General features: G+C 48.3%; 2 protein-coding genes across 3 annotated transcripts; both read right to left on the bottom strand.

The window, feature by feature from the left end:
* Positions 1-336: 336 nt before the first annotated feature.
* Positions 337-13022, bottom strand: DDX51 (DEAD-box helicase 51). Of its 2 annotated transcripts, none has more exons than XM_039357920.1 (16): positions 12887-13022; positions 9973-10331; positions 8768-8958; positions 8154-8304; positions 6920-7065; positions 6440-6511; positions 5361-5467; positions 4828-4936; positions 4239-4384; positions 3884-4076; positions 3285-3400; positions 2960-3076; positions 2027-2128; positions 1834-1897; positions 1424-1558; positions 337-590 (listed from the first exon to the last, which is right to left on the bottom strand). In XM_039357920.1, exons 1-16 carry the CDS (start codon positions 12907-12909, stop codon positions 564-566), a joined length of 2058 nt encoding a protein of 685 aa, XP_039213854.1. In that variant the 5' UTR covers positions 12910-13022; the 3' UTR covers positions 337-563. The 2 variants fall into 2 exon arrangements, with proteins under 2 accessions (XP_039213854.1, XP_039213855.1); XM_039357921.1 differs by lacking the exon at positions 12887-13022 and adding an exon at positions 9150-9173 and having other exon boundaries at positions 9973-10099.
* MIF (macrophage migration inhibitory factor) lies at positions 12998-13656 on the bottom strand. The gene is made up of 3 exons (XM_039357931.1): positions 13480-13656; positions 13226-13398; positions 12998-13139 (listed from the first exon to the last, which is right to left on the bottom strand). The coding sequence occupies exons 1-3, from the start codon at positions 13585-13587 to the stop codon at positions 13073-13075; spliced, it is 348 nt and encodes a 115-aa protein (XP_039213865.1). The 5' UTR covers positions 13588-13656; the 3' UTR covers positions 12998-13072.
* Positions 13657-14080: the final 424 nt, after the last annotated feature.

The raw sequence follows: 14080 nt of genomic DNA, 5'->3' as shown, positions 1-14080 counted from the left end.
AAGCACCTTGTTAAAATAAAAAATCAATAAAACTTGTTTTTTTTAAAAAAGAAAAGAAAATCTGCACTGTCTCCCTTGAACCCGAAGGTCTGCCATACAGCTTAGCAGAATGCATAAACTCAGGTAGTGTAATTTTTGTAATTGCAGACAAGCTAGAAACAGATTGGATATCAAGAATTAGCAAATTGCTATTTCATCAACAAGGACATCTTAGACACAACGTGTCACATTTTGGAGATGCAATTCAGCCATTTCAAATATTAATTTGTGCGACTGCACACTTATTTGGGGTTGCTCATGAAAGTGGCACTGTGCTGGCAAAAACCAAAGAGCATGTCCTCTGCCCAGAAAGGCTTTTATTAATCTGCTTTTAAAGAACCAAGAATTATTCTTCCTGCTTCGCAGTGAGAGCAGGCTGTGTCCTTCATTCTTTGGCCCTCAAGTTGCTCTTCACAATTCTAATCAGCTTCTGGGCATTGTGCCCTCAAGAGCATGGAGCTGAGTTCCAGTTCTGCTGGTTCGCAGTATCTTGGGACATACACAAAGCATTTCTCCAGACTGCTTTAAGATCGCTTTCCAAGCTGCTCCTCCTGTTGAAATAAAGAGGAGGTTAAGCCTATTTAATTCATTCGGCACTTGGACTAGCAGTTTGGACAGTTATCCCTCCTCCATTGTGGAAGAGATTAGAACTTACGTTCTTCAGGCTTCTGCACATTTTCACTCACAGAGAGACAAGACCAGCCAATTCACTTTTGTTCTGGCTAAGCCCCAGCCTGAGAAACGGGAGCTGAGAGTCCGAAGCTTCGCCTGAATCAGAGCCAGCCCCCCTTGTGCCCAGATGCTGCTTTTCTCCCAGCTGCCTCTCGCCCCTTCCCCACCACTGAACTTCAGAAAGCGGATCAGCCACGTGCAGACAAGGTGCCACACTAGGGGACTCTCCGGTAGGAACAGGCATCACAAGGATCCTACAATAATCGTAGCTACCAAGGCCGGTCCTATGAGCAAACCAAATTGTTCATCCAGTTTGTTGAGGTAATTATCAAAAAGGAGATACAAACTAAGCACAGACTTGGCCTCAGACCCAAAACCCTCTGTCCTGGCCACTTGCTAATCAATCCATGAAGGCGGCATCCTTAGCTTGCTAAAAATGCCTGTTTATAAGAGAAGTCAACGGCTGCAGTCAGCAACACTGGACTCAGCACCCTGTTCATTGGTCACTTCTTTTACATTTTATGTGAACTGCCTCAATGACAGATTTGAAAAATAAAAATGGAACTTTTCCATAACTGTGTATACTGTGAGTTGGTATACAGAATTTGCTTCTAAAGACATAGTGACATACACTAGCTTTACAGCTGCTTGAATATTTACTCCAGTGCACCCCCCAATATGTGAGCTTCCCTCCCTCTAAAAGTCAGGCTACCTTGACAGTCCATGCGAGTTCAGCCAGGGCTGCTTCGTACTGCTGGAGGAGAGGCTGAATGGAGGCGCTCTGGATCAGCTGTGGCTGCAATTCTGGAAGACCTGCATCCTTCAGCATCTTTAGGAACCTATACTCCTAGAGAAGGAAAGCAGGTTAACATCACAACTTCTCCACACTGCAGCAACGGTGGCCTTCTCCAGCAACCAGCAGGTTCAGTGGAGGTGCACCTAGCCTCCTGAAGAGGTAGTCACTGAGTGCCCAGACATCAGGCCCTGCACTTTCCTGGGCCTTGTGCTGACCCATCCTTGAATGTGCCGCTAACACGCACCACTCTTAAGTGGCATGTGATACATGGCCCCGCTGTACCTGGAGGCTGCAGAACACCTTCCGAGGAGGGTCTCCGCTCCTACCTGTTGCTTGAGGAGCAGGCAGAAAGCCAGGCCTGCCTTCCCAGCACGAGCAGTTCTGCCCACCCTAAACACAAAAGGCATCTGATGAGGAGATGAACAGACCCCCTCACCTTCCCCAAGACCGAAAGTGAAACTTGGGGCTTTCAGGGAGAGATCAGAAAGCCCCCTCCCCATGTTCCTCTGAGAAAAATACCGGTGAATGTAGGTTCTGATGAACTGAGGGGCATCGTAGCTAATGACACATTTCACACCACCAAAATCGATCCCTCGAGCCGTGGCGTCCGTGCTGACCAAACTGTTCCGGAAGAGACACACAGAGCAATTAATCGCTTTGCCCATGACACAAGTAATTCAAGCAAGACCAGACTCCAGCTGTGAGAGCCAGTTTGGTATATTGGTGGTGAGGGCTAGGACCGGGAGACGGTCACTTTTAGTCCCACTTTGGGCACAAAGCCAACTGGGAGACCTTGGGCCAGTCACGCTCTTTCAGCCCAAGGAAGGAGGCAATAGCAAAGCACCCCTGAAATCTTGCCAAGAAAACTGCAGACATTGGTCCAGGCAATCACCAGGATTGAGGCTGACTTGAAGGCACTCAAAATAGCAATAACACTTAAGACTTATATACTGCTTCACAGTGTTTTACAGCCCTCTCTAACGGTTTACAGAGTCAGCATCTTAACCCCAACAATTTGGCTCTTCATTTTACCAACCTCGGAAGGATGGAAAGCTGAGACAACCTTGAGCCGGTCAGAATTGAACTGCCGAACTGCTGGCAGCCGGCAGACAGCAGAAGTAGCCTGCAGTACTACATTCTAACCACTGGACCACCAAAGGGAAAAAAAAATGCAGCTGTGCTAGTGAAAGCACTGATGGATAAATCTGAGTGTTAGAAATTGGAATCAGAAATATGTAGAATTAAGAGACTATATTGCAAAGGCAAGATTTTGTTAGCAAAAGTAGCGGAGAAGATCTCATTGTTGAAGTGCCTCCAAAGAGAAGCACTGCCATGGTTAGGGCCACAGCCTCTAAATCCTGATGCAAAGAGGCCCTGGTGCAGATGGGATCAGCAGGGGCATGGTAACATTTCAGAGCAAATGATGCCAAAACTCCTTTTAGAGAGACTCACAGCTGGATCTTGCCTTGCTCAAACTCCTTCAAGGTCACCTTCCTTTTGCTTGGGCTCAGCTTTGAAGAAAACTCAGCTACCTTCACTCCACCAAAGGCCTGTATTAGCAGGAAGAGTCTGAGGACAGAGAAAAGTGACAGTTGGGGGAGAGGGAACCGGTTGGGTGGAAGATAATGTTTTTGCACAAGGACGATCAGTACAGCTGGCAAAGATCCTTGCTGGAAAACCCACAGAGTTGTTGCCAGTTAGGTCAGACAATAGGAACCTGGGACCCACAACCAGGGGCCTGATCTGATGCAAGACCAGCTTTGCCATAAAATCTCACCTGTGCGAGGTTTCCTTGCTGTTGGTGAAGCACAGCACTTGGGAGAATTTCAGTCTTACCAGGAAATGCAGGAGGAACAGCGGTTTCCAGTTCAGGCTGCATGGGACATAATATTGCTAGAGAGAAGGAAAGGCAGCATTTGCCTGCGAGTCTAGCTCCTTCTGAAGCTGCCTCACTCGAGAGCAGAATATTCTGAAGAGCTTACCCAGGCCAGCCAGCAGCCACAAGGGTAACTGTTTGGCAGTTCTGCTTCGTGTACAAATCTATGAAAATACGTTTTTTACGGTAGTACGCTTTAATGATTTAATTCTTTTATGAATTATCCATTCTTTATCAACTCTTGCAGCAGCTGATCAGGTATCTATTCCACCCTCAAAGCTGGAAAACAGGGGTGTCTGGTCTCCAGTCCCGGCGAAAGAGATGCTTCCGGTCCTGCCCTATTAGTTTCCTTTTGGTGACATCCTAGAGTAACTGTTTTGAGAACAGTTATACTGACAGTGTGGAATCAATGTTAAGCAAATAAACGTATTTTCCTGGGCAAGGGCTCCTCTTCTGAGGGCACAAAGCACATTGACAAGATCCAGGGAAGGGACACTTACTGAGAGCCCCTCAGGGAGAATGTACTTTCCCTTGATGCATGGCTGAGAGCCAAGCACATCGGCCCCTTTCCTAGACTGAGCTGGTGTGAAGAGGCGAGGCTGGTAGAGGCCCAACCGCTGCAGCTTCTCGGGGTCCTGCGTCAGAGTGGCTGAGAAGAGGAGCCTCTGCAGAGGGAGCCGGGGGCAGTAAGCCCTGAAAAGGGAAACAGGAAAGGGAGAATCTTCCTCCTGAAAAGCCAGCCACCCTCTTGGTTGGTTCCTTCAGGCTCAGTCCCCCCTCCCCTCAAGGGGGTCTCTGTGGCAGGATGTGAGACCTCTGGCTCAACACAGACCCCCCCCCCCAGAAGCCTCTTACCTGGCTGCTGTGGAGGGAATTGGCTGCACCCTTCTGAACAGCCCGGCGGGACCAGAACCCTTTTCAGCCCGGTACATAGCCTCTATCACTTGCTGCAGCCAATCCTGGTGCATGTTGTCAATCATGCGATCTGCTTCGTCAATGATCTGCACTCAGAAATAAGCGTGAAAACCCTTTCAGACATGTGACTCTGGTCTGGCAGGTCGGTAACCATGGTGAGTGTGTCTTGCCAAGAACTTAGGCTGGGCTGCTTGCTCCTTCTTGAGGGCAGGATCTTTAGGCACAAAGCTTGTGATGCGTAAGCTGCGATTCCAGGTATTCACTGCTCCTGCTGGCAGCTTGTTGAGCTAACAAGAGCCCAGCCAGCCACATCCCTCACTCCCAATTTACAGGCCCAATCAAAGGAAAATACCAGCAGAAATATGCTGGGAGCTGCTGAACTCATGGGTTTCGTACTAAAATGTGAATATGCAGAAGTAAACCTGAAAGCCCTTTTGCCTTGGGGCACAGGAGGAATGCTGGTGCTCTCACAGTGGCTGCTCAAAGGCACGGTTTTGATTTAGAACCCCCTTTTGGGAGTCGCCCTCACCAAAAAACGAAGCTCTCGCAAGTTGAACTGGGGACTTTGCTGGAGATGGTCCACCAGGCGTCCTGGGGTGGCCACAACAATGTCTGCCAGACTACGAAATCCCATCAGCCTGCCCAGAAACAACAAGGCAGAAAAATTAGTAGCAGCACTCTTGAAAATGCTGCTTTGGTCCCATCCAGATGTTGATTCACCCTAGACCTTGACTGCTTTCTAGGAATCAGAAAGCATCGAGCAAATGGGGAATTGACAGGACAGTCAGCTATGAGATTGCACAAAATATCACATAATTGGGCAACAAAGATGAAACCGCAACACATTCAAGGTCATGTCAGGATTAAGGATTCACAAATGCATATATACAGCAGACTTGGACCTTAGTTACCGCTCGCAGACAGTCCTCTTTTCAGGGTCAGAACAGCTGCAGTTGACTCCTTCTTAGGAGGGCGACAAATTTTGTATCTCTTTATTCAAAGATAACAGGCCAAGGCAATAAGCTTAAATCAAAGCATGGGTCCAGGAGAACGTGGACTTACGTTGTCTCAAAAAGGGACTCTTGTTCTTTCGCGAAAGATTTCTGTCCAGTAAGCTGGACAACTTTCAGCCCAGTCCCATCAGTGTAAATGTTGAATATTTTAGTCACCTATCAAAAGAAGTCAATGTTGAAAGAGAGATGAACAGGGAGAAGATGAGCATGTGAACATCAGGGAGGGAGGGAAAATAGTAAAGGGATTGGTATCTCCACATCCCATCCTTCCAACGTATCCTTAGCCAGAGGGAGGCCCAATATTAGGAATACCCAAAGGCTCTGCAGAGAGGTCATCGGGACCAGAGAGAACATCTGTTATCCCATTACGATCCCCAGCAGCCAGGAGAGCTGCTGTTGTTCTCCACCACACTCTGCTTGTGGGTCAGGAGACTCTGTGCCTCAAAGTCATCTGGGAGCCCAGCTTGCGACTCCCCTGGGGGGGGGGTAGCAGTGAAGCAGCCATAGCAGAGATTCTCCACAGGAGGTACTGTAGTGGGATTCTCTCCAAGGCAGGTTCCCTGATCCTGCATTGCCTTCTTTATGAAATAAGGAAGACCTGCCAAGGATGTGTGGAAATCAGGCTCTCTACGGACAACTTGATTGTATTTTTTTCTCTTTCTAAAAATGAGTATTTGTTGCATTTGTTTTTTAAAGTATTATTTGTTTTTACTGATCTCATAGGAAACTTCTTAGTGCAACGGTTCTGATGACATTATCTAGCCTGGAAATGAAATATCTGGAGGAAATCAAGAAGCTCAGAGAGCACCAAGAACTCAACTGTCCTGAGCTCCTCCTATTCTCTTCTATTGGAGCGTTAGTTATAACAACGGCATCTCCCACTACACTTTGGTCACCTGGCAGGTGGCTCTCAGGGCAACCATGACAAGCCACAAGTCTGTCTGCCAGTTTTATGAGGCTCCACTGCAGATGCACTAACACAGTGTGAGCACAGGGTTGTAGCAACGCCTTCATTTCCTGGAATCTGTCTCTCACCCAGGACCATTCTCAAGGTAACCCACTCCAATATTCCTCTGCGTGGAGAGAAAAAACAGGGGCCACAAAGACCCTCTTGCCTTCAGATGATACCTGCTGGGCCAGCTCTTTGGTGGGCAAGACTGCCAGAGCCCGTACATGGCAGATAATGCGGTCCAACAGGGCCTGCCAAAACAAAAACAGGAGATTAGAAACAGTCTTAGGGTTCTGTTACATCCTCACAACAAGTGCAAAAACCCCAACTCCCTCTTCAGAGAAACACAGGTACACAAATGTTGTCCTGAAAGACAAGCTGAGAGCTGCCAGAGCACTGACCACAATTATCAATTGCTATTATCCCTTCAGATGACCTGCAATATTTCTTTCACTCCAGTTCTTCTATTTCATCTTTTAAAGGTACTTAAAACTCTCTACAGAACTTTCAGTTTTAAGGTAAGAAAATCAAATCTTTGCAATTAAATTAAACCTCAATACTGTGGATCCTGGGGGGCGAGGAGGAACACTTTGGTCCTGGATGATGCCCTGCACACCCCTAGACACAACCGGCAGGGCTCGATTCCAGCTGAAGCTCACCTGCACCACTGGAATGACGAAGGCCAATGTCTTGCCACTGCCGGTGGGGGCTGAAACACAGATGTCGCTTGGGGGATGGCCACCCCTGCCAGCTAAGCCCCCATTGGGCCCACAATCCAAGATGGCGGGAATCACCTTGGCTTGAACTAAAGAGGAGAGTGGGAAGAATTAGTGGATTGCCACCCAACAGAAGAACACTTGAGACACAAAAACGGTAAAAATGTCTCAAACATCCATTGATATGAAGAAAACCTTGAAATATTTTAGGTGTTTGCCACAGGCAGTAACAAAACTCAAATAAACACCAGATTGAGAGATCCTTGGTGCTCTCTGAGCTTGGTCGTTTCCTTGCAGACGTTTCATTACCAAACTAGGTAATATCCTCAGTGCCAGTAAGGAGTGGGGTTTGCTCAGCTGATATTCTAGTCGCTCCCCCTGTCAGTACTGGTGGGGGTGGCCTTGGCGGTTCTTTGGCTGGGCTGTTCACTGTGAGCTTGTTTGGCAAGGACCTCCAGGGGACAGGTGTGTTCACACAAAGTGGGTTCCTCCTTCTTCATTCACAGACAAACCAATTCATGAATTTGGGCAGAAAGTTGAAGAACAAAGAGATACCAAAGAGGCCTTTGTCCAAGTCTGTGTCTATTTTTAGATAATTCTAATGCAGCTCAAAGATTTGTTGCACATAAAATTTTATTTCTTGAATTCTGTAGCAAGCATAAGAAAAGCATCCTGCATAATATCTCTCAAATTAAATATTAAAAGAAGGCTATAGTGGTCTTAAATAAACTCCTTTTTTACAACCCTGTAATCTGCTAACTCAGGGTAGAGTTAGGGTGGCTGGATGGAGTTGATTGTTTTCTGGTTGGATGCCCTTCCTGACGCCACTCGGTGTTCATAGAGATATTTTTTCTTTGCGTCCTAAGAGAGAAACATCTGCCACTACCTAGGATTGAACTCTCAACTTTCCGAATGGGAGGTGAGCATCTTCACCTCTAGGCCATCACACCGCTTGCTCATTACAATGGCCTCAAATGACACTCACCAAAAATACTATGCTTAAAGCAAAAAAACATTAGTTGATCAACACTATTATTCCCCCAAGGTTGTCTGCTAACTGCAACATTTAATATACAAAAAGTGAAAGTAGCATTTTATTATTACATCACTTCCAATATGAAAACTTGGTGAACGAACTTCAGAAATATGTAGCCGACTCTCCTCCTTACTCTGATACCTGGAAAGAGAGAGGCTATGCCACTGGCGTGCAGCTTCTTCCTCATCTTAGGATGGATGGCTGGGACATCCTGAAGAGGGACGAGGTTCTCTCTGATCTTCCTCCAGAAGAGCTGCGGCTGACTGAACCACCGCGGCACAAAAGGCGGCACCTGAGCGTTAAATACAGAGTCCTCAACTTGGGAGTTCAACCGCCCAGCCTAGGCAGGAACCCCTAGAAGACAGGGATTGCCCAGCCTCTGCTCTGGACCCACCCACTGAAGGGAAGCCCCCCGCCGCCCCTCTCAATAGCTTCGGTCAAGGTTTCTGTTTCTAACACTCAAGTAATCTGCCCTAAACCAGGGCAAGAAGGCAGCAGTTCTGCAAATTAAAAAGCCAGAGCTGCCAGGAACCATGGTGAGTAGAAAAGTTCCTTGCTGAAGTAGCTAGGTGTAGGATGAGGGGGGGTTGGCGGGTCTTCTCCTTCTGAGGGAGCCGGTGTTTTGGGGTGGCTCTTGCTTTCACAGTTTTAGACTGAAGTAGCTTCTGGGCTTTTTAACTGACTATACCCCATCCTCCTTTTGGCCTATGGCCATAGTAAAGATTTGATTTGATGTTGGTTAATCATCGTGTTACCTTGTGCAGATTCTTTTGATCACAAGGACCAAGGACAGTCAGGCTAGAAGGTGGAGAAGCTGTTCTTGAATTTGGTGTCAGCATCATCTGATCCTCTCCGGCTCGGCTCTCTTTGTCTCCAAAATCTCCCATTCGTTCTTCTGCTGGGGTAGCTTTGTTTTCCGGATGATTCTCCAACATACTTTCATCTCCTGATAAAAGGAACAGATATAAAACAAATAACTTGGTTTTCAAGAAATATTTTATGGAAGAAAGTGGCTGATCTTAAGGCATGTCTTTTTAGGCAGGAAGGGGCTCTAGATAGAGAACATTTTGTAATAATATCAGAAATGATATTTTCTAATAATATTTGTTGGCTTGTTTAATTTCTAGGGGCACTCACCTCACATATGTGACTCTGAGCAGCCTGGAGAATGAAAAAAAAAACACAAACAAAAACAACTAAAATATAACAAGGAAGACAATTAAAACCATTTAAAAAAAACATAATCGGTGGGCAAGGACCCCCAAACTCACTAACAGTACACCCATTTTGCATTTTTCCGAAATGGTATAGGGTTTCCTGCCTGAGCAGGGGATTGGACTAGATGACCTCCAAGGTCCCTTCCAACTTTACTACTATTATTATTATTATTATTAACCCCTATCCGATGGCAAAGCTCAGCTTTTCCAGAAGGCCAGTAAGGTCAGTCTAACCTCAGGGGAAATGATGTTCCAGCAGGCAGGCTCTCCTCCTGGGCCCTGTCAGATGATATTGCTTCACAGACAGGTCCTGCAACATGCCCTTCCTGCTGGACCTGATGGTGGACTGTCAAATACCCTTTTCAAAAAGTACCAAACCAAAAAGCTAAAGGAAGAACAAAGCAGGTGGCTACTTTGTGCTGGCATGGGTTCTTGCCGTCTGTTGGTAACAGAAATATTGATACCAATGAGGTGCCTGCATTAACAGCCACATGATGCAAGCAAGAAGGGAAGAAAATAGTTCACTGAACACACCAAAACAGGTGAGTATAGATTGTACTAAGAGAAGTAAAACCCCAAAGTCTGTTGCATTTTGCTTAGGGAAACTCCCACTATGGAATAAGTGCTTTGCTCAATGGTCTGAAAAACAGCTTTAACAGTCCTTCAGAGTGACCGGTACCCAAATGAAAACTGACCAGGCAAAACTCCCAGAAGGACCCAGCCAAAATCAAAATTTGTTTTACCTTTGACTGCTTCTATCTTTCCTTGACGTGCTCTGGAATTCCCACCATTCTTACTTTTGCCTGAGTCATCTCCTTTCTCAGGCAAACTTTCTGCCCCATAGGTATGTTGTCTTGGGTTCTTTTCTCTGTGACTTTGGGTTGAAAGAAATTCCTGACTTGCCTTCTTCTTTTTGCTTGTTTGCTTTAATTTCTTGTTGGTCTCTTCTTCAAGTGTTCCAGATGCCAATCTCTTTCGTTGCCCAGAAGTGGGCCAGCTCTGCTCCTGTTTTTGCAGCTGCCGAGTCTTTGCTTGCTCCTGCAGCCGATGTAAGAGCAACTGGGACTTACATTCTGGATTATCCTCTTCATCACTAATGTACCTGGGGATTTCCCGGGGAAAAGTCATTTTAACACATAGACAAGTTATTCATCCTTGGAGGTTTGATGGGAGAGAAAACCAAGTAGTAGTACCTTTAATGTTCAGTTGAATATTCTACTTTTTAGATACCTTCCCTCAGTTTTCATTTTTGCTTTTGTTTTAGAGCAGCATATGCTATTTTAGGGCTACTGATTGCATGTAAAAAAAATTTTCTGAGGCGGAATCTCAACTGAAGAGATTTTTGCCTTCCTGAAGACTTGCTCACGGCAAGTCCTGTGCTGCACCGCTTTGGCTCGTTCCCTCCCCCGCTACCCTGGGCTGGGCAGGGCTGTGTACCATCTGCCAATGTACCACAGGTGGTACGCATACCACCAGTTGAAAAGCCCTAGACTAGAAGACCTCCCAGCCTCCTTCCAACCCTATTATGTTATGTTCTATGACAAGAGCCTTAAGCTGTGCAAAGGCCGTGATTGTCTCCTATTCTCTGAGCAAGTCATGAATTCAGAAGGACCCCTAGATTGCATACCAGGTCTATCTGGGGCAGTGCCATCTCTTCCAGAATGAAAGATAGGAAATTTTTGCATTCTGGTGGCCCCAAAGCTGCTTAAGTCTTGCCAAGGTATGAGCATGATTACTACAGGTAGTCCTCAATTTACAAAAATTAAGCCAAAATTCTGCTGCCAAGCAAGACAGTTGAGATGCCCCATTTTATGACCTTTCTTGCCAGTTAAGTGAATCACTGCAGTTAAGTTAGTAACATGTTTGGTAATTTGGTCTCCCTACTGACTTTGCTCATCAGGTCACAAAAGGTGAACACGTGAACCTGGGATAGTGCAACCTCATAAATACATGCCAGTTGCCAAACATCCCAATTTTGATCACATGACCACAGGGATGCTGCAGTGGTAGTGTGAAAAATAGTCAGTTTTTCCAGTGCCCTTATAACTTTGAATAGTCACTAAACAAATGGCTGTAAGTCAAGGACCACCTGCATTACATGTATAAAGTAGTCCTTGAGTTATGACCGTAATTGTGCCCTGCAACTGTTTGCAAGTCATGATGCATGTAAAGCAAGTTACCAAGTGACTGGACCCAATTTCACATCTTTTGTAGCAGTTATGCAAATGCTGTGGTCATTAGGCAAACCCATTGTTCACTATGAAGCTGTTTTGCTGGAAAATGGAAGAATATACAGGTTTCCAGCAAAACTGCCATAAATTGCAGTCATGTGACCACAGGCATGCTGCAAACAGCAGTAAATGCAGGCAGTAGCATAGTGCTGCAAATGTGGTCATGTGACTGGTGATGGCTGTGGTGACATTACAACCGTCAAATAAACATGTTAAAAAAGTATAAAATTTTAAAAATTGGGAGAAAAAAAGTCAAGCAATATTGAGCAATTGTATTAGTAACCTTGGGGATGTTGAACCACAGCTCCCATCATCCCCAATGTCGGTGATGAGGACTGCAATTCCTTTATCCCTGAGGAGGGTGGATATTTAAGCTTTGTAACCCTCAGAGAAGCATTTGTGCAAGACAGAAGCCACCACTTAATCAGCCAGCTTGGAGGATCACTATTATGTACATGACATGTAATCGCTGGTGCCAGTTCTTTAGCTGGTGTCAGCCTTCATTTGCATTGAGATCCTCCCAAGAACCTAGAACAGTGGTTCTCACCCTTTCTAATGCCGCGACCCCATAATACAGTTCCCCATGTTGTGGTGACCCCCAACCACTTATACATCACCGGGTGCCAGGGGCGTGGCCAAAGAAAAGGGGAGAAAAATGGTGGACAGCCTTGTTTGGCGACCCCTGTGAAATGGTCGTTGGACCCCAAATGGGGTCCCGACCCACAGGTTGAGAACCACTGACCTAGAATGTCGTAACGGGCGTATTACATACGCGGATTCAGCCGTGGGGCCTTTTGCCTTTTACAATTGACCGATGGAAATTTTGTAACTCTTAAGATAGGAGAGATTTTATCAGCGCTCAAGAGATCAGAGGTGCGATAGCGGCACTAAAAATGCTGTTACACATGTTACTACAGAACATCTGAATATTCTTATGCCAACCGCTTCCTCCGTTAACAAATTGGATTTGTTTTTAAAGCTTGCCTTAACTCACTCGCTTAATGACCAGAGTTCGGGTTTTTGCTTACACCGTTTTCACCGCCCCCCATCGGCTAGGGACATTCCGGAGATTTTGAAGGCGTTGCCCGTTTCTTAATCTCTCGAGTCCGGCACAGGCAGTGCGCCTTTTGGGTTACCGTTTCCTACCTCCATCGCTTTAAACCGCTTAACTTGCCCTCAAGGGATGTTAAATGGCGCACGTCCGAGGCCTCTTACAGGGTTGTTCCCGCGCTCAATTCGACGGGCGCCAGTGGCCGAGTAAACGAACAAGCGCCGCCGGCGCGAACCGCTCAGACGACCGCTACCAGCCCCCCAGGAACTCCTCATAGGACCCAACAAACCCGCTCCGGAGCCCCAGCAGCCTCCCTCCCACCCTGTTCCGTTCGGCCAGCCAGCCCAGCGCAGCGCCCAAACCACGCGGCCTCACCTGCGGACCGCGAAGAGCGCCATTTAAGCCGGCGGCGCGTCCCGATGAGGTCAGCAAGGCGCTCAGGGCCCTGCCCCTCCGCGCGCGCGCAAGTAAAGACACAGCCAGGGCGACTGTTCGGAATTCTTTATTGCCCCCCCCCCGCCCCGCCCCGCCCCGCTCCCCCGGGCGGCCGCGACGGCGTCGCTACGCGAAGGTGGAGCCGTTCCATCCCACGTTGGCCGGGGCCATGTCGTAGAAGTTGATGTAGACCCTGCGGAGAGGGGGGGGGGAAGCGGGATCGAGTGAGAGAGAGGGAGAGACGGAGGAGGCCCGCCCGCCCACCGCCCCGCCCCTTACCTGTCGGCGGGCACGCGCAGGCGCTTGGCCAGGAGCGCGCTCAGCATGGCGCTGTAGGCCTTGTTCTGCGGCGCGCTGATTTTGCCGATGCTGTGGAGGCTGCAGATGGCGCAGGGCGCGCTGGAGCCCCCGAAGGACATCACCTGGTCCGGGTTCACCTGCACGGAGACGTACTGGAGGGAGGAGAGAGAGATGGATGGAGGGGGGCACTCATCCCGCGCCCAGAGCCCCCACGTGCCCCGCCCGCCCCTCACCTGCGCCGGCTTGCCCGTGGCCTTGGCCAGCTCCTCGGTGAGCTCGGCCAGCAGCCCCTCGGGCAGCGCGTCCCGCGGGATATTGGTGGACACCACGAAGGCCGGCATGGCTGCTGGAGTCGCTGGAGGAAGGAGCGGCGGTGCTGCTGATGCTGACCACGCCCCCAGGGGTCCTCGCGCCCGCTGCTCCCCAATCAGCCGCTCCTGCGATGGGCGGGGCTACGCCCCCCCGCGCTGCCTTCTGGCCAGGACGGCCCGCCCGCTGCCTCTCAGCGCCCTCGCCAGGCGGGAAGAGGAAGGGCAGTGAGGCGGAGGAAAGGGGAGCGCGGGAGGCGGCCCTGAGGGAAAATTTATAATTTCCACAGACGTCGTCTGCTGAGGGAAATAAAGTCCTTCCAGAAGGGTGGAGAAACCGGCAGGGAAGATGAGAAAAAAGCCAAGACCTGAACCGGAGGAAATGGGAAAGGGAAACTGAAGGAGGAGGAAAGATTTGTTTCTAGTCTCTGCAGTTTCCTTGGCAAAGTTTTTCAGGAGTGGCTTGCCATCGCCTCCTGCCTAGGGCTGAGAGTGGTGCAAAAAGAATCACGACCCCCCTGTCCCC

Source organism: Crotalus tigris, unplaced genomic scaffold (genome assembly GCF_016545835.1).
Source record: "Crotalus tigris isolate CLP2741 ecotype Arizona unplaced genomic scaffold, ASM1654583v1 scf7180000018965.556698, whole genome shotgun sequence".
NCBI classification, from domain to species: Eukaryota; Metazoa; Chordata; class Lepidosauria; order Squamata; family Viperidae; genus Crotalus; species Crotalus tigris.
Note: the sequence above shows the minus strand (reverse complement) of the source record. Positions and strands in the feature narration are given on the sequence as shown.